The sequence below is a fragment of the Molossus molossus genome, unplaced genomic scaffold (assembly GCF_014108415.1).
Source record: "Molossus molossus isolate mMolMol1 unplaced genomic scaffold, mMolMol1.p scaffold_m16_p_20, whole genome shotgun sequence".
Classification (NCBI taxonomy): Eukaryota; Metazoa; Chordata; class Mammalia; order Chiroptera; family Molossidae; genus Molossus; species Molossus molossus.
In genome coordinates, this window is record NW_023425356.1 from 15,979,147 (window position 1) to 15,998,482 (window position 19,336).

General features: G+C 43.7%; 1 protein-coding gene across 1 annotated transcript in view; it reads left to right on the forward strand.

Moving 5' to 3' along the window:
• Window positions 1–19,336, forward strand: part of PTGFRN (prostaglandin F2 receptor inhibitor) — an 87,641-nt gene that overhangs the window by 43,062 nt on the left and 25,243 nt on the right. The window contains exons 4-5 of the mRNA XM_036273623.1: window positions 4–384; window positions 17,818–18,243. Of these exons, the coding sequence (XP_036129516.1) occupies window positions 4–384; window positions 17,818–18,243 (807 nt within the window). The remainder of the gene's footprint in view (window positions 1–3; window positions 385–17,817; window positions 18,244–19,336) is intronic.

The window sequence follows — 19,336 nt, forward strand, 5'->3', positions numbered from 1 at the left end:
AAGTTTTGCGAGCTACCGTGGGCAGGAACGTGTCTGTGGCTGAAGGAAAGGAGCTGGACCTGAGCTGCAACATCACAACAGACCGAGCGGATGATGTCCGACCTGAGGTGACATGGTACTTCAGCAGGACACCGGACAGCACTGTGCCTGGCCCCCATGTGTTGGCACGGCTGGACCGTGATTCCCTGGTGCACAGCTCTCCTCATGTTGCTTTGAGTCACGTGGATGCACACTCCTACCATTTACTGGTTCGAGATGTTAGCAAAGAAAACTCTGGCTACTATTTCTGCCACGTGGCACTCTGGGCACCAGGGCACAACAGGAGCTGGCACAAGGTGGCAGAAGACATGTCTGCCCCAGCTGGTGTGGATGTGACCTGGCTAGGTGAGTAATTTGGGGGATGGCTCTTAGCCTCCCTGGCTTAATCCCTCCTCTGGGATATCAGGAGGAGTCAGAGCGTGTATTTCAGTTATTTTTGCGTTCTTGGTATCAGGACAAGCATACTTCAGCCTGGATAAGATCCCAAGCTGGGGGTGGAAGCAAAACTGGCTGAAATGGAATCTGGCAGGCAACAGCAATGTTTAGATAATGTGGCCTCAGTTGTCTCAATACCCTCATTTGAGAGGATAGAGTTTCCTTTTGTTGTTGAGATTTGCAGGGTCCAGCCCTGTTGAATGGGTCTTTGAAATGGATCATTGCGCAGGGGGACCGCCTTCATTCTTCCTGTCTTTTCCTAGACTCCTAGGTGCTCTCTGGCAGGAGCTGGTGCTCTCTAAAGCCTAGTGCAGAAAGAGAGAGAATTCCTGCAGTTAATGGAATCGCCAAATAATTTTATTTGCAGATATACCAGTTAAATGGAAGAGCCTTCCTGCTTCCCCTGTTCTCCTGGTGGGCTCTCACCCAGGTACAATTCACTGGAGGAGCTGAATGGCTGTTGATCACCTCACCACCCATTTATAACAACTTGTCACATACATGAAGATCATCGTCATGTCCTTTTTTACCATTGTTATCTTCTCCACCTCTTATTGTCCTAAATGCCTGCCCTGCAAGACTGACTTTTCCTATCTTTTGTTACTGTCTTGTAATTAATTACAAGTAAACCTAGGCAAGATGGGGATGAGTGGAGTGTGCCTTGCTTTCCACTTCCATTATCACAAAGATAGTAACAGGACTGCCAGTCTGTCTTTCTGTCCTGAGCTCGAGCGCTCCACTGTCCCACAACTGCTGAGGACCCTGCTGGAGGCTTTTGGCATGGCTCTGATTATTGGGAGTAAAACATCTTTGAAGGCCAGGAAATCGTTTCCTCTTTTGTCTGATGCTAAGCATCCTCCTGCCATGATCCCCAACTCCTATTGGCTCTTCCTTGTCTCTGCACTGAAATCTTCTCATGGGTGCACGGATCTGTTTCTTCCAAATAAGCCTTTATTTGGCAAAGGTGGGGAGTTGGCAAGCGGGGACAGAGGGGGCAGGGAGAAGATGAGTAATAAGAGAGTAATCAGGAGGTACATCTAGTTCAGAGTGAGACTAGGCAGGGCATTCGTCATCCCTGGTAGCAAAGTGATTCTTTGATATCTGAAAAGTGAAAGGAACAGGGTTTATCTGGCAAGCTTTTATTCTTGCCTTCTGAACCCCACGCAAGAGACTCGCTCTGAAGTACTGAACTGGAACAATGTTGGCCCAGCTAGAACTCTCCTTAGCAACCTTCAAAATAAAACAGATGTTGTCAGCACCTAGAGAAGAGTTTTCATCTCTGGAGCGGAATTTGTCTCTCAGCGCTGATCCTTGGAGCTTTGTGTAGCTGTCAGGTCCCAGCACTGACTCTCTTTCCCCTCCCCCTTCCAACTCAATCAGAGCTCAAGCGGATTTTTTTTTTTAGAAAGTGCTGTCTGCTTCCCAATTTGAGGGCCTCTTTGAAGTACTTGTGCATTGATCCAGGCATACCTGGTTGGGGGGGGAAGGGGGTGCAGAGACTGGCAGAGAGCTGGAGGAGAGCTCTGGGAAGGAACGGGCTCTTTTAACTAGAAGGGATTTGTTGGTGTCTGTGTTTTCCAAAGTGAGAAGGAATAAAGAGACTGAATTGTGGGAAAAGGTTCAGTGATTATCCTAAGGATCAAGCTGTTTGTTTTTCTGCAACGTGCCAGCACCATTGTTTTGAGTCACCAGTGCTTTTTTCTGGCTGACGCTGAGGTGCACAGGACCTCACACCTTGCACAGTGCTGTGCATGCAGTGGCACTCAATAAATGCTGGCTGGTTGGCTAGATAAATTAGCACTGGACATATGGGCAGTGTTGAAATATGTGCATAGAAAACTAAGAAAGCAGTGATGTTCAACTCAGTATTCAGAGGCATTGTACCCTGGTAAACCTCCAGGGGTGGGGAAAGTCCGGCCCTTGGGCCATTTAAGACCCGCAAAATCAATACCAGCTAACATCACACGCCTTACCAAATTAGCCTGACCAAATATAGCAGACTAGTTTTTAAGTTGATAATTTCGTATGGCCTATGAATGATGTTATAAATATCCAAATGCCCCTTGGCAGATAAAAGCTTCCCCACCCCTGGTTCAAACCGACTGCTTTCTACTCCTTTCTCCCTTGTAAATCTCCTCCTTCCCTGTGTCTCTCACCATTACAGCTGCCTGGACACTTGTCAGGAGGCAAGTCCAGTGTGAGTACATCAGCTGACCTTTCTCCAGGTCCTCACAGTTGAATTATCTGCCAAGAAACCCATGGGCCCAGCCCGACATATGATTCTCTCTAGATACACAACATGTCTGTGTACATATGTGGATACCATACCATGTGCAGTGTGGGACTCATTGGAGGTAACTGAGAGGTGCCCCAAAAGGACAGGGAGAACATGACCTGCAGACATGTCTGTTTGCATAGGTCATCTTACGTTGTGTGACTATCAAATGTTGTCACAAAAGAATTCTTCAGAAAGTTGGTTCCCTATGTGGGTGTTACAAAACTCTCAATTATTATATTAAAAATAATAATTATCATTAAAAATTTTTTTCTTTATTAATTTTAGAGAGAGATAGAAACATTGTTGAGCAAGAACATCGATTGGCCACCTCCTTCATGGCCCGCACTGAGGATTGGGTCCACAACCTGGGCATGTGCCCTGACTAGGAATCGAACTGGTGACCCCTTGGTGCATGGGTTGACGCTCAACCACTGAGCCACACCAGCCGGGCAATAATAATGATCATATGTTGAACACATACTGTGTGCCAGGCACCTGGCTAAAGGTTTTACATGCATAAAATAGTTAATCCCCGCAACAACCTTGTGAGTGAGGTGCTGCCCTAGTCCCATCTGAAAACCACTGATTTTTATTTTGCTTATGATTTTGAGGGTCAGAAATTAAGAAGGACCCAAGGGGATTCATCTCTGATACATGTGGTGACAGCTGGGATGGCTGGGACTGGGGATTCCCTTCCAGATGGCTTTCTCATGCACATGTCACCATGCTCCTGGGCCTCTCTCTCTGTTCCCACATGGCATCTCATCCTCCAGGCCCTTTTCACGTGGCTTGGGCTTCTCATAGCAGTCTTCTCAGGGCAGTCACACTCATTACTTGGTGGCTGGCTTCCAAGAAGCAGGAAGTGGAAGTGCCCAGCCAGTTGAAAGCTATCCCCAGGACTGGCACAGTGTCACTTCCACTATTTCATGTCGATCAAAGCTATCACAGACTCTGCTCCAGTTCAAGGAGGTAGAGAAAGAGACCCCATCTCTTAATAGGTGAATAGCAAGGTCACATTGCAAAAGAGCATGTGGCTAATAAATACTGCTTTAGTTGTTTTTGGAAAATAGATTCTATCACAAGTGGTTAATGCTTGTTTCTTTTATTTCAAAAGAAATGTTTAGGATGGCTTAGAATTATGGCCCCAAGTCAAGTCTGTCCCAAGTATTGTCATCTTAAGTGGAGTCTGTCTCAAGTATTGTTATCTTAGGTGGAAACATTTTTAGCTTTGGGAATCAGTTCCACCCCTGAAACTCTAGAGCACAGAGTCCTAGAAGCTGGGCCATTCTTGTCATTTCCTTGGGGTTGGTGCTCTGAGTAGATGAGGGGTGGAAGCTGATTATAATTTCCTCATGTTCTATTGTGTTAACCAGACAGAGCTCAGCGCAGTGATGTGAATGGGTCTGGCAAATCTAAGAGCATTTGTAGCAACTGGGAGGACCATGATGATTTTTTTTAGAGGGTAGGAAAAAGCATCTTTTACTTAGGTTTATGTCCTACTTTTGAAGGGGAAAAAAGATTTAAGTTGGGTTGCAAAATGAATCACAATTTAAAGCAGGAGACATAAAAATAAAATCAAGATTAAAAGAGGTTTTAAAAAATCAAGGGATAGATATTGCAAGGTAGTTGGAATATTGCAGGGTAGTTGGGTGAATTAGTTACTGCATTTGAACACAGTGAATTTGCCTGTGAAGTTTTGAAGAGTTGAGGCAAAAAGAAATGTGATTAGACAGTTCTCTGATAAAGGAAAACAAACTCAGAGACAAACTTTTTCTTGGCATTGAATTTATCATGTGCTTTTTTATTTAAGGGGCATTGGATAACATAATGGACAGTGCTTTCAACTGTTCTTTTACAAAAGGCCCTAAGTGATTGTTTAAATGGATGTTTCTTATATCCACTCTCTGAAGGAGCTGAGGGCATAAATCGTAAGTGTGTGAAGGAGTTTCTGTAAGAAGCTGAGTTACTGTGGAGGACAAGTGTTGCTTTGTGTCATTCCAGTTTAGTGTATAGCTAAAACTATAGAGGATCTGGAGGAATAGTGAGTTAATCTGCATCTTAAGCCATCTCTCTCTGCTATCAGATGTCTTAAATGAGCCTTTGGCACGAGTTGGATACTAATCAGTTCATGGTTGAGCTCTCTGCCCAAAGTACCAGACTTCTGTGGTGTTAATTGGAGAGGCTTCCATGGGCTTCAGATAGAAGATCAGGAGGAAGCAGAGTTGAGTTATGCTGCCTGGGTATAAGAACCTGATTTGCATTTTTCCCCACAAGAGGACCATCCCCTCTTCCAGCAGTGTGCCAGCAAGGGAGGTAATTATTTTTCTTTAAAAGGAGCTGTTAATCTGCTAAGTACTTGGTAGAAAATTCAGAGTTCTGTGCCATCTATAGGAGATAAGAGTTAGATCTGCAGACTTTTATAGGCAGCTATTGGCTGTCTATCTAGGATTATCCCTGAAGGCAGAAGAGCATGTGGGTAAGTGTTGGAATCCTGCTTCACCACCTTCCAAGTGGTGCTATCTTAGGTGTGTTGCTTCTAGTTGTGCTGTCTTAGGTGTGTTGCTTAAGGTTTCTAAGCTTTGGTTTTCTTGGTTTCCTTTGATAATGCATTAAAAAGTATTTAGCACAGTGCCTGGTACTTAAGTGCTCAGTTCATGTTCGTGGTGGTGGTGATGATTTATTAGTGTTTGAGGGTGGGGGGTCAACATGTAACATACTCTTCTCCACCAAGATCTTAACCAAGTAAGACATAGGAGTCTGTCTCAGGGCATGGAAGAACCAGCAATGTGTGTCCTGAAAGTATCCCCCTCCCCAAGAAGATGGGGATAAGCTGACCACATCTAGCCCCTTTCCTGTCCCTGCCCCCAAATCTGGTGACTCAACTCTTTCTTCCCTGGGAGGAGTTGAATGAAGATGAAAGCGAAAAACCACATGAGTGTTACTTTGTGTGTGGGGGGTGCATAGCTGTCCCATTCAAATGATATTATCTTTATTGCTTTGACATGGCTAAATCTGAATACAACCTCATAATAATAGTTCTACTGTGGAGGGGTCAAGTGTTCCCCCAAAACAACAGCTTCTTATTTATAGCCTCGGTTTAAATGTTAGAGAATTTTTCTATGCAAATGTGATGGTGGCAACTCTTTAACAATCAGTCAGCTTGCTCAGTTACCTCTATGATACCTGCCCAAATCAAGATAATAAAACCGCATCAGCAGAGAGAGGGCACTCCTGTTTCCTCTAACTCGAGCATGCTGCCTGTTCATCTAATCAGCTGTGCCAAGTTTGCTACTCTTCAAAGCGAGTGTTAGAACATGGCCCTGTTGTACATGGTCCAGGATTAGAGTCTGGGCTGTTATCACTCTCGTCTTCTGGGCTGCAGCAGTCTTTGAGAAAGTGTTATAACTGGGTGTGTAATAAGGGTGTGCAATTTGGTTCTAGTGGGAAGACCGTGTAGCTAAAGCCTTGCCTAGAATTCTGCTCATACCTACTGTGCAGGACCATAGCCTTCAAACTTAACTCCTCTGGGCTTTGGTGTTTTTGTTTTTATTTATTTATTCATTTATTTTTATTGAAATTATTGGGGTGAATCAAGTTTCAGGGACACAATTTCTCAACACATCATCTGTATCCTGTATTTGGTGTTTGTTTTTGTTTCCTATTTAGGAAATGTACATGAAAATAGTATCTGTATCATAAGGTTGTTATGAAGATTAATAAGCAAGAGTGTGAGGAAAGTGTATGGCATGGTTAGTGCCTGGCCTATAGACTATCTGCTTTCACAAATTAGCCAGTGATTCTAGTAGCTTTTCATTGTTTTGAAAGTTGTAACAAAGGAGTTTCATGACCCCTGTGTAAAAACCATAGTCTTTCATTTGAGGGCCATACTGTTGGAGGCCCTAGCTTCAGGAGGTGGTGTGTATATGAGCAGACATCACACAGAGAAGCAGATTAGGGAGCAGACCCTTGCTTGTCAGAATGTTAGTAACGTCAGTCGGCCTCAGTATCCTGTGAGAGGGCTTACTTACATGTGGGTGCAGTTGGAGTAGAATTTACTAAGAAAGTCACACTGAAGTAGAAAGAACCACCAGCTTCAATAATTATCAATATTTTGCCAATCTTATTTCATCTCTCTTCCCAGACACACACACACACACACACACACACACACACAGACACACACACACACTTCTTCAGTAAGAATTTAAAGCACATCCCAGACATCATATCATTTTACCATTAAATACTTCAGTATGCATCTTTAACTGATAAGCATTTTTAAATGTAACCATCATTGCATCCTTAGCTGATTCCTTGATGAGATCAAGCAGAATATAGCGGTAATCCCTAGTGGAATGCTTCTGCCAAAAATGAGCATTTTTATGCAAAATATATATATTTTTTAATCCTCCCCCAAGAATATTTTTACATTTATCCTCAGACAGAGTGGGAGGGAGAGAGAGAGAAAAACATCGATGTGAGAGAGACACACTGACTGGCTGTCACCCGCATGACCCCAACAGGAGCCGGGGACTAACCGCATCTGAGGAATGTACCCTTGGCCAGAATCAAACCCAGGACTCCCTGGTCCGCAGGCCGATGCTCTAACTGCTAAGCCAAACCGACCAGGACCAAAATATTAAATTTAGTCCAATTCAAGCAAGTATAGTAATATCTTCTATATACAAGGCACTGTGTGCATACAACATGCGGATGAATAAAGTAGCTAGTGCCGGACCCTGTGAAGAAGGACCATAAGACCATAAGGACCATAAGGACATTACCAGAGCTCAAGGCTGTGTTCAGATAAAATCCTTAGAGAGCAGGGAGCCTGGCAGACAGTAAGGTGTCTGTGAACGTTTGTTGAGTAAGAAATAGAGGTGTGACAGGCTGGATGAGTGCAAAGGAAGCATTCTCTGTTGAGTGGAGAGGCTACACTTACAAGCTCTGTGCATGATGGCCTTGAGGAACAGGTAGTCTCTGCACACAAAACTATACAGGAAAATTTCCATCCATGCACCAAATGAGAGAAATGGAGAGCCATCTCTACTGTTTTGACATAGTGGAGTTATATCTTATCTTGGAGTACAAGTCTCATTTGACCTACAAGGCTGATAGATAGTTCAAATGACCTTGGAACCTCCTTTAAACCACTAGAACTTACCCATTGTAAGTTCACTTGTTTTTGTTGGTCATTGCAGTAGGGTCCTCCTTTTGGGCCCTAAGATTTAGTTTCAACAGAAGGTGGTGTTCATGGTCTCCTCATTAGGAGACCAACCAGTCAGTGGAGAGCTTTTCCTCTCCTGCCAAGCTAGAATTCCTGTAACTAGATGTGTGCACTGCATCACCCCTGTGTCACCCCTGCATTGCTCCTGTGTCGCCCTGTACTCTCTGCTCCGTGCATCTGTGCACATAGGGTTTGAACAGATCCATTTGGGGGTGGAGGGTGAAATGGAATGGAAGAACCTGTTCAGTCATTTATTCAGTGCCTCGCTGAGCAGGTGTCCTAGGTGCTGAGGCAGAGGGCAGGAAAGAGAACATGTGGAAGCACAGGAGGTGACTAGGGAATGGTGAGTGGTGGTGTTGAATAGAATCTAGAACTTATGTGAGGAGGTGGTGGGCGGTGGGGCTGGACAGATGGGCTCAACTTGCACTATGGAGGCCCTGCGTGCTAGGCCTAGGTGGGTGTTCTTCCTCAGCAGATGAGAGGAAAAGCCATGTGACGGTCACTGAATAGATGACTCTGCAGCTGTGTTGGCCTGGCATCGGGTTGGGAGGTTATTATAAGAGACTTGGCTGGAGCCAAAGAGGGCTGAGATGAAGGTGGTGTTCATGAGTTTTTTTGTTTGTTTGTTTTTTGTTTTTTTCCCCTTCTTTTTTTTTTTTTTTAATTTATTTTTTTGTTACCGATATTTCACTTTTTTACCCCATTGGCACCCCCCTCCCCACCCCATCCCCGCCCCGTCCCCGGCTTAGTTGTCCATGTCCATTGGTCATGCATACATGCATATAAGTTCTGTGATTTATCTCTTCCCACCCTCACACCCCCTCTTCTGAGGAATGTCAGTCTGTGCCCTACTTCCATGTTTCTGGGTCTACCGTATTCCTCAGACTGTTATGTTCATTATATTCTGTATATAAGTGAGATCATGTGATATTTGTCTTTTTCTGCTTGGCTTCTTTCACTTAGGATAATACTTTCCAGGTCCCTCCATGTCGTCTCAAAGGATAAGAGATCTTTCTTTCTTACTGCTGCGTAGTACTCCATTGTGTATATGTAACACAGCTTTTTTATCCATTTGTCTACTGATGGACACTTGGGCTATTTCCACATCTTAGCTATTGTAAATAGTGCTGCTATGAACATGGGGGTACATATATTCTTCCTGATTGGTGTTTCAGGCCTCTTAGGGTATATTCCTAGAAGTGGGATCACTGGGTCAAATGGAAGTTCAATTTTTAATTTTTTGAGGTAACACCATATTGTTTTCCATAGCGGCTGCACCAGTCGCATTCCCACCAGCAGTGTACTAGAGTCCCCTTTTCTCCACACCCTCACCAACACTTGTTGTTTGATGATTTGTTGATGGCGGCCATTCTGACAGGTGTGAGATGATACCTCATTGTTGTTTTAATTTGCATCTCTCTGATGATTAGCGATGTTGAGCATTTCTTCATATGTCTCTTGGCCATTTGTATGTCCTGTTTGGAGAGGTGTCTATTCAGCTCCTCTGCCCATTTTTTAATTGGGTTCTTTGTCTTCCTTTTGTTGAGTTGTATGAGCACTCTATATATATTGGAAATTAACCCCTTATCTGATGTATCATTGGCAATGATGTTCTCCCATACAGTGGGTTGCCTTTCCATTTTGATGATTGTTTCTTTTGATATGCAGAAGCTTTTTAGTTTGATGTAGTCCCATGTGTTCATTTTTTCCTTTGTTTCTGTTGCCTTAGGTGATGTATCAGTGAAAATTCTGCTCCGTATGATGTCCGAAATTTTGTTGCCTACATTTTCTTCTAGAATTTTTATGAATTCACGGGTCACATTTAAGTCTTTTATCCATCGTGAGTTTATTTTTGTGTATGGTGTAAGTTGATGGTCTAGTTTCATTTTTCATGTAGCTGTCCAATTTTCCCAACACCATTTATTAAACAGGCTGTCTTGACTCCACTGTATGCTCTTGCCACCTTTGTCAAATATTAATTGAGCGTATTGCCTTGGGTCCATTTCTGGGTTTTCAGTTCTGTTCCACTGGTCTATATGCCTGTTCTTGTGCCAGTACCAGGCTGTTTTGGTTACAGTCGCTTTGTAGTATAACCTGATATCTGGTATTGTGATCCCACCTACTTTGTCCTTCTTTTTCAAGATTGCTGTGGCTTTTCGGGGTCTTTTTTGGTTCCATATGAACTTTTGAAGTATTTGTTCTAGTTCTATGAAATATGTCGTTGGTATTTTGATGGGGATTGCATTGAATCTATAGATTGCTTTGGGCAGTATGGACATTTTAATGATGTTAATTCTTCCAATCTGTGAACAGGGTATGTGCTTCCACTTTTTTATATCTTCCTCTATTTCTTTTTTCAATGACCTGTAGTTTTCTGCAAATAGGTCCTTTACTTCTTTGGTTAAGTTTATTCCTAGGTATTTTAATTTTTTTTGGCGCAATGGTAAATGGGATTGTTTTTTCAGTTTCTATTTCTGTGAGTTCATCATTGGTGTACAAGAATGCCATCGATTTCTTGACGTTAATTTTGTATCCTGCTACTTTGCCAAATTCATTTATTAAGTCTAGTAGATTTTTGATGGAGTCTTTAGGGTTTTCTATGTATAATATCATGTCATCTGCAAATAATGACAGTTTCACTTCCTCCTGTCCAATTTGGACCCCTTTTATTTTTTCTTCATGTCTGATTGCTGTGGCTAAGACTTCCAGTACAATGTTAAATAAGAGTGGCGAAAGTGGACATCCCTGTCTTGTTCCTGTTCTTAATGGAAATGTTTTTAGTTTCTGTCCATTGAGTATGATGTTGGCTGTAGGTCTTTCATATATGGCCTTTATTATGTCGAGATATGATCCCTCTATTCCCACATTGCTGAGCGTTTTTATCAGAAATGGAGGCTGGATTTTGTCGAATGCTTTTTCAGCATATCTATTGATATGATCATGTGGTTTTTATTCTTCATCTTATTTATGTGGTATATCACATTTATTGATTTGTGAATATTGTACCAGCCTTGCATCCCTGGAATGAATCCCACTTGGTCATGGTGAATAATTTTTTTGATGTATTTCTGGATCTGATTTGCTAATATTTTGTTCAGGATTTTGGCGTCTATGTTCATCAGGGATATTGGCCTGTAGTTTTATTTCTTCGTAGTGTCTTTTTCTGGTTTTGGAATTAGAATTATGCTGGCCTCATAGAACATGTTTGGAAGTATTCCTTCTTGAATTTTTTGAAATAGTTTGAGGAGAATGGGTGTTAGTTCTTTTTTGAATGTTCGGTAAAACTCCCCCATGAAGCCATCTGGGCCTGGGTTTTTGTTTGCTGGGAGAGTCTTGATTACCTCTTCAATTTCCTTAGTTGTTATTGGTCTGTTCAAGTTTTCCATCTCTTCCCGGTCCAGTTTTGGGAGACTGTGTGTTTCTAGAAATTTGTCCATTTCGCTTAGATTGTCGAATTTGTTGCCATATAGTTGTTCATAGTAGTTGTTAACAATCTTTTGTATTTCCATGGTGTTGGTTGTTACTTCTCTTTCATTTCTGATTTTGTGTATTTGGGTTCTCTCTCTTTGTTTCTTGTTGAGTCTAGCTAAGGGTCCATCAATCTTGTTTATCTTTTTGAAAAACCAGCTCTTTGTTTCATTGATCCTTTGAATTGTTTTTTTGGTCTCTATGTCATTTATTTCTGCTCTGATCTTTACTATTTCCTTCCTTCTACTTGCTCTGGGGTTTTCTTTTTGTTTGCTTTCTAATTCTTTAAGTTGTTAGGTTAGACAGTCAATTAGAAATTTTTCTTGTTTTTTCAGGTAGGCCTGTAGTGCTATGAACTTCCCTCTCAGAACTGCTTTTGCTGTATCCCATAGATTTTGTGTTGTTGTGTGTTCATTTTCATTGGTTTCCAGGAAGTTTTTAATTTCTTCCTTGATCTCCTCGGTGACCTATTCATTGTTTAATAACATGCTATTTAGCCTCCATGTGTTGAAATGTCTTTGCATGTTCTTGTTGCAATTGATTTCTAGTTTCATGCCATTGTGATCTGAGAAGATGCTTGATATGATTTCAATCTTCTTGAACTTGTAGAGATTTAGTTTGTGTCCTATCATGTGGTCTGTCTTTGAGAATGTTACATGTGCACTTGAGAAGAATGTGTATTCTGTAGTTTTGGGGTGTAATTCTCTGTAGATATCTATTAAATCCATTTGGTCTAGTGCTTCATTTAGAGTCTCTGTTTCCTTGCTAATTTTTTGCCTAGAGGATCTATCCAGTGCTGTCAACGGGGTGTTGAAGTCCCCTGCTATGATTGTATTGTTATCAATTTCTCCTTGGAAGTCCTCCAGAAGATTTTTAATATATTTTGGTGCTCCTAAATTGGGTGCATATATGTTTATCAAGGTTATATCTTCCTGTTGGATAGATCCTTTCAATATTATGTAGTGGCCGTCTGTGTCTCTAGTTATGGTCTTCATTTTGAAATCTATTTTATCAGATATGAGAATTGCTACCCCAGCTTTTTTTGCTTTCCATTTGCTTGGAAAAGTTTTTTTCCATCCCTTCACTTTCAACCTATGTGAGTCTTTTGTTGTGAGGTGGGTCTCTTGTAAAGAACATATAGATGGGTCATGCTTTCTTATCCAATCAGCTACTCTGTGTCTTTTTATGGGAGCATTCAGTCCATTTACATTTAAGGTGATTATTGATATGTACTTATTGCCATTTTTGTTTAGTGTGGTTCTATTTTTCTTCCCATTTCTACTGCTAATTACAGCAGTCCTTTTAATATTTCTTGCAGTGCTGGTTTGGTGCTAATGTATTCCCTTAGCCTTTTTTTTGTCTGGGAAGCTCTTTATTTGACCTTCTATTTTGAATGATAGCCTTGCTGGGTAGAGTAGTCTTGGATTCAGATTCTTGTTTTTCATGACTTTTATTACTTCATGCCATTCCCTTCTAGCCTGTAGTGTTTCTTGTGAGAAGTCAGCTGAGAGCCTTATGGGGTTTCCTTTGTAGGTAACCTGTTGCTTATCTCTTGCTGCTTTTAGGATTCTCTCTTTGTCTTTAATTTGTGGCATTTTAATTACTATGTGTCTTGGTGTGGGCCTGTTTGGGTTCTTCTTACTTGGGACTCTCTGTGCTTCTTGAACTTGAATGCCTTCTTCCTTCACCAAATTAGGGAAGTTTTCTGTCACTATTTTTTAAAATATATTCTCTTTCCCCTGCTCATTTTCTTCTTCTTCGGGGACTCCTATGATGCGAATATTATTACGTTTCCAGTTGTCCCACAGTTCTCTTAAGCTGTCTTCCTGTTTTTTAATAGTTTTTTCCTTTTGGTTTTCTGATTGGTTGATTTTTTCTACCCTGTCTTCTAATTCACTGATCCAGTCCTCAGCTTCCTCTACTCTGCTTTTTAAACCTTCCAATGTGTTTTTCATTTCTGATATGTCATTTTTTATCTCTTCTTGATGGTTTTTAATTTCCAGTTGGCTTATTTTCAGTGTCTCTATGTCCTTACTCATGCTGTTCAGCTTCCTCAAGATCATGGCTCTGAATTCTAGCTCTGTTAACATGCCTAATTGCTCCACATTGATCTCATCTTCGGTGGAGGTCTCTTGCTCTTTCATTTGGCTCCTGTTTCTGTGTTTCACCATTTTGGCTATCACTGTGGGCTTTGGAGCCTGTCAAGTTTTCCCTTGGGTGTTGGTGTTCTGCTGTTTGTGGCTCCCTCTCCTGTGTTTAGATGAGCGAGGGAGGACCCACGTTAAACACCACTGTCAAGTGTTACTTTCCTGGTTAAAGTTGCCAGCCCAGGAAAGGTACTGTTATCCTCTAGCTTTTTGCCTGGATGCTAGCAGTCTAGGTTACTTGAAGAGTTTTTGGTTGTCAGTTGATTGAAAAACTCCCTCAGGTGCTCAGCACAAGGGGATTTCCCGAGGGTGGGGCAGATGCTGGTTGTTAGTGAGCCTCAATTAGCACTTCAGTGGCCCACGGGGTGGGGTTGGATCTCCAAGGGAGGGGCTGCGGCCTCTCTCAGAGCCCTGGGAAGGAGCAATATGGCCACCATCTTGCGTGGCTGCACTCAGCAAAAGCTCTGAGCGCCCTCCAAACCCCGAGTGTCCCCACACAGTTCCAGTCCAGTCTGCCCTCCCTCTGCCGGAGCCCAAGGTGAGTGGCTGTGGCTGTTTCAGCCTCTGTCCCGGCTGCGCTGTGGAGCCGCCTGGGAGTGTGACCCGAGGGCGCTGCTCCCAGCTAAGGCCGCTGCCGAGCTGCTGACCGTGGGCTCCCAGCCCCCGTCTCGCGCCTTCGCAAGCCTACCAGGATCGAGTCAGTGTCCCTCGTTGTATGGTCCTCGCAAGCTGCTTTTCTGTTGGCTTTTCCCGTCGATTTGTCTGTGTTATAGTTGTAATTCCAGTTTGGTTCTGGGAGACGGTCTGTGTAGCTTCCGTTCACTCCGCTGCCATTTTTTTCTGTCCATGAGTTTTTATTCACAAATATTTATAGAGCACTGTGTGTGAGGCCTAGGATGGGAGAAATGAAAAAGGCAACGAGCAGGTAGAACGTATATGACTTTGGACCCTCAGAGTGGAGAGTCGGAGAGGGCACATGTTTCAATAGAGGTGGCCGGGAGAATGAATGGTGGGAGTGTGGTAATTGGAACAGTAATTGGGGAGTTAGGAGGAGGAGCTGGCTGTTTGTTTGGAGTGGAGTTTTAGCTCTGTGTGTGTGTATGAATGTGTTTATATGTGTATGTATAGGTGGATGACTGTGTGTGTGTGTGAATGTATGTTTGTGTATTAATGAGAGTGTGTGTGTGTATGTAGTATGGGTGGATGAATGTGTGTGTGAATGTATACTTGTATATGGATGAGTGTGAGTGTATGTGTGTGAGTGTGTATATATGTGTGAATGAATGTGTGTATATGTGTATGTATGGGTGTGTGAATATATATTTGTGTATGGATGTGTATGAGTATGTGTGTGAGTGTGTATATATATGAGTGTGTGTGTGTTGGCAGAAGCAGGTGGGGAATGAAGTGAATTAGGCTGCGGATGTGTGATGCTTGAATGCCACGGAGAGACCAGGTTTGTGCCAGAGTCTGGGTCCGAAGCCTAAGGAAGAGTTGGGGCTGGAGGAGGGGGAGAGGGACGTTTAGTGGTTGGTGCTGGGAATAGTTTGACCACCTATTCCATGTGTTTTGTGGTCTGACCACTAATGGATCAGCTCTTTACCATCTTTCATGGTCACTTCAACAGCCTTTGCTTTTAAAATGCCACTTTGGAAGAACATGCTCCGGGTAAAAATAAACCCGAGGGGTTGAAGGGTTTATTAGTAAAGAGCTAGTAATCAGTAAGGAGACAGAAGTCCCCACGGGTTGCTCCATGGTGTTTGGGATTGCACTGGTCAGCCAGGCTGAGCTGGTGGCCCACAGGGACTGCCTGTGGCAGTAACTTGGCAGTTGTGGCTTTCAGTGTATCACAGTCGCTGCTCCACTCGGTGGTGCTTAGAAAGTCTGACTAGAAGATGGGAAGTGTGAGTCATTGGAGCGATGTACTAGAAAGGTGGTGGAAGGACACAGCCCTGGATTCAAATCTCCCACTTTGGAGCTGGGTGGACACTGGTTAACTTCTTTAAACTCTGCCTCCTCAGGAATGAAATGGGAATTGTGAATGGTAGTTCACAAATATATACATGTGTATATGTGTGTGGACACATGCATGCAGATAACATACATACCAGGCATGAGTCTAAGCACTTATATGTATATTTTAACTTAATTTTCGCAGTAACCTTATGAGGTAGTTACTGTTATGATCCCCATTGTTATAGGTGAGGCACCAGAGAGGTGAAATAACTTGCCCAACATTACACAGCAAGTAAATGGCAGAGGCAGGATTTGAACATTCTGGCTCCAGATCCCTGGCTTTTCATCATAGCTCTTGACTGCCTCACAATTGGTGGCTCAGGTTCATGTGTAACACACCTGAAGGGTCTTCACATTGTGCTTGGGATGGAGTTGGGGCTTCGTAGTGACAGCGGCGATTGCTGCTTCCTGAGGAATCTTGATGTTGCAACATTCCAAGGAGTGCGGTCTTGGTCTGTGCACAGCCTGATGAAGTCTGTCCTTTCCACATTAAATGCACTTGGTATCCTTGTCTGTACTCCAGCCGCTCTGCCAAAAGTTGACATGAGAAAAGAGTCTGAAACCCTGGGTATGGGGTAACTTGGGAATACCTGGGCTTATGCATGTAACGGCGTAAATACATTTGGGTGGTATTTGTTCTGCAGTCAGCTGTTGCTAGAGAAGCACCGTGGTGTGTCAGCTCTCTGCCTGGGGGCAGGAACCCCCCAGCTGTGCGACTTGCCTGTATGATGAGGAGGCAGGATGACCATCTAGAAGCTTTTGGTATTTCTCTGTAGCATCCACATCATGGCGAGGTGTGCTCCCATGGTGGGCAGGGCCACGTTGGTTTAACTTGACATGGCACAGGGTCCAACCTCACTTGCAACTAAGTGCTTGTGGAGATGGCATTTGAGGGAATTAGGATTTTGAGTTCTTTCCATTTCCTGACCCAGTAAAATCATTCTTGGAGAAGTCATGATGTTACACATTTCATTTGAAGCGTAAATCACAAGAGAACAGTTCCTTGACCTCAGCAGTTTATAATCTGAATGGATCATAAATAAAAACAGCGTTCAATGAAACTACACTGTTTGATCAAATTGATGTGAATAAAGGTAGTGCTGGCAAATGGAAACTTCTGTTTAGGTAGAGTGACTTTTCTCCTACAAGGCAAAGTGCTATGGAAGAAAAATGTAGCCTTACCATTAAAGTAGCAAACATTTACTGAGTGCCTACTGCACATGAAGCTGTGTATTAGGAGCTTGGGGATGAGACCTTCAAGCAAAGAGTATAACCGAGTGGGATTACTGCTACCCAAGAGCATGTGCCCATCTTATGGAAGCATAGGGAAAGAGTGTCACACTCTGGGGACCCCAAGGAGGGAGCACAGGGGAGGTGACACTGAAGAATGAGTAGAAGTTTGTGAGCCAGTCAAGAGAAGAAGGCCCCTGCAAACAGGTCACCATGGTGGTGTGAGACTGTGGCCACTGGAGAACTTTAGATGATTAGGGGTGACATGCGGAGGGGTGGGGATAAAGGAAAGGAGGCAACAAGGGAGTTCCAGTACCACTTCCTTGGCAAGTGTGGAGGAAGGCCTTGGGGTCAATGTGGAGTTGCAGAAATGGATTAAATTGATATGAACCTCAGAAGGAGAGGATTTTATGCAAATGAAAAATAACTTGACAGTGACTGTGGGCTGCTAGGAGAATGCTAGGTTTCTTCCCACCCCCTGTCAGATTTGTGTCCTGGCAGTGAGCCAGGACATTTCAAGGTTGACAATTATATGGGCAGGTTCTACAAGGCAGTGAAAAGAATGTCATTTGGGGAGTTTGAGGATGGGGGTGTTTCTTGATTGTGGAACACAGACTCAGTGGGAAAAGTCAGAGGATGGGTAAAGTGAGTGACACAATGGGGAGACTGACCTGAGGGCCTTGCATTTAGAGCATAGCCAAGGATGGCAAGATCAAGATTCTGATGGGGGACTTTAGGCTTCTGACCTTCGAAAGTGTTCTTGGGGCATAGTAGGGGCAGAGTTGTACACGTTTGGCAATAATAGCTCTTATAGGATCCTTTCCATCCAATGCAAGCACTTTCATTTCTGTCTCTGTAGTTGGTAGGGTAAGCATTTAATTGTCGGGACAAGAGGAGTGCTCATCTCCTTCTTTTTGCTTATTCTTGGTATGTTGCAGTCTGATTTTTTAACCCTGGTTCTTCTCTCTTTGGTTCAGAACCAGACTATCAGGTGTATCTGAATGCTTCTAAGGTCCCTGAGTTTTCAGATGACCTCACGGAGCTGGATTGCCGGGTAGTGGACATGAAGAGCATGGAGGCCAGTGTTCGTGTGACAGTGTCCTGGTACTACAGGATGAACCGGCGCAGTGATGATGTGGTGACCAGTGAGCTGCTTGCAGTCATGGACGGGGACTGGACGCTGAAGTACGGAGAGAGGAGCAAGCAACGGGCCCAGGATGGAGACTTTATTTTCTCTAAGGAACGTGTGGACACATTCAGTTTCCGAATCCAAAGGACTACAGAGGAAGACAGAGGCAATTACTACTGCGTTGTGTCCACCTGGACCAAACAGCGGAACAATAGCTGGGTGAAGAGCAAAGATGTTTTCTCTAAACCTGTCCACATATTTTGGGCATCAGAAGGTAGGAACTTTGTTCTTGTTCTTTATTCTTGTTTGGTTTTGGCTTAAGTCATCCCACTGTATGTTTTCAGATGTACAGTCACCCTTCAGGTTTCCACTTATATTAGGAATCCAAGAAACACATGCTCAGATGACTACTGCTTCTCTCTACAGCCCACAGATGGTGATGCTGGGCAAGGATAAGTCCTAGAGAGAGAGTTGGGCTTGGTCGGGGCAGCCCTCATTTTGGAGGCACTCACAGTATTCAGGGGGTCAGCCATTGATACTGTTGCTCCACTGGGTAGACTTAAGCCAATCTCACACAGGCCTTTGGGAGTGGAGACCACAGGCCATTGCATTTGCCACTGAGCTGCCAGTCACCCATTCCGAGAGATTGTTTATAGGGAGAAGTGACCAGAGTGCAAGGGAAACCTTTTCTTTCTCTTTTTGATTTTCAAAAAAAGAAGGGAGGGAGAGAAAGAGAACTATCAAGCAGTTGCCTCCCGAATGCGTGCAGACTGGGAATTGAACCCACAACCTTTTGGTGTATGGAATGCTTCTCTAACCAACTGAGGGACCCGGCCAGGGAGGAAACAATTTGTTTGCTGCATCTCCTCACGCGTGCTCAGAACACCACAGGCCTTGGGATGTCAGGTTCAAGTCTTCATTCCTGTTCTTGTCTATCGCCACAGGCCTCCTCGGTCCTCCTTCACTCCTGGATGACAGGCCTACATGCCTCTGGTGATGCACTGCCAGCTCTTCTACATCCCCAAACCCCAAGCAGGGCCCCATCGAACCCAGAAAAATCTCCTGCTTCCGGAATCTCATCTCTGTTTTTTTGTTTAATCCTCACCCCGAGGACATTTTTGCATGTATCTTCAGATAGAGCGGGAGGGAGAGAGGGAGGAAGAGAGAGAAAGAAACATTAATGTGAAAGAGACACATCAAGTGGTTGCCACGCACACGACCCCAACCGGGGCTGGTGACAAAATGCAATTGAGGTTTGTGCCCTTAGCAGGAACCAAACCCAGGACCCTCCAGTCCACGGGCTGATGCTCTAACCGCTGAGCCAAACTGGCCAGGGCCTGAACCTCATCTCTGAATGTTCCTTTCTC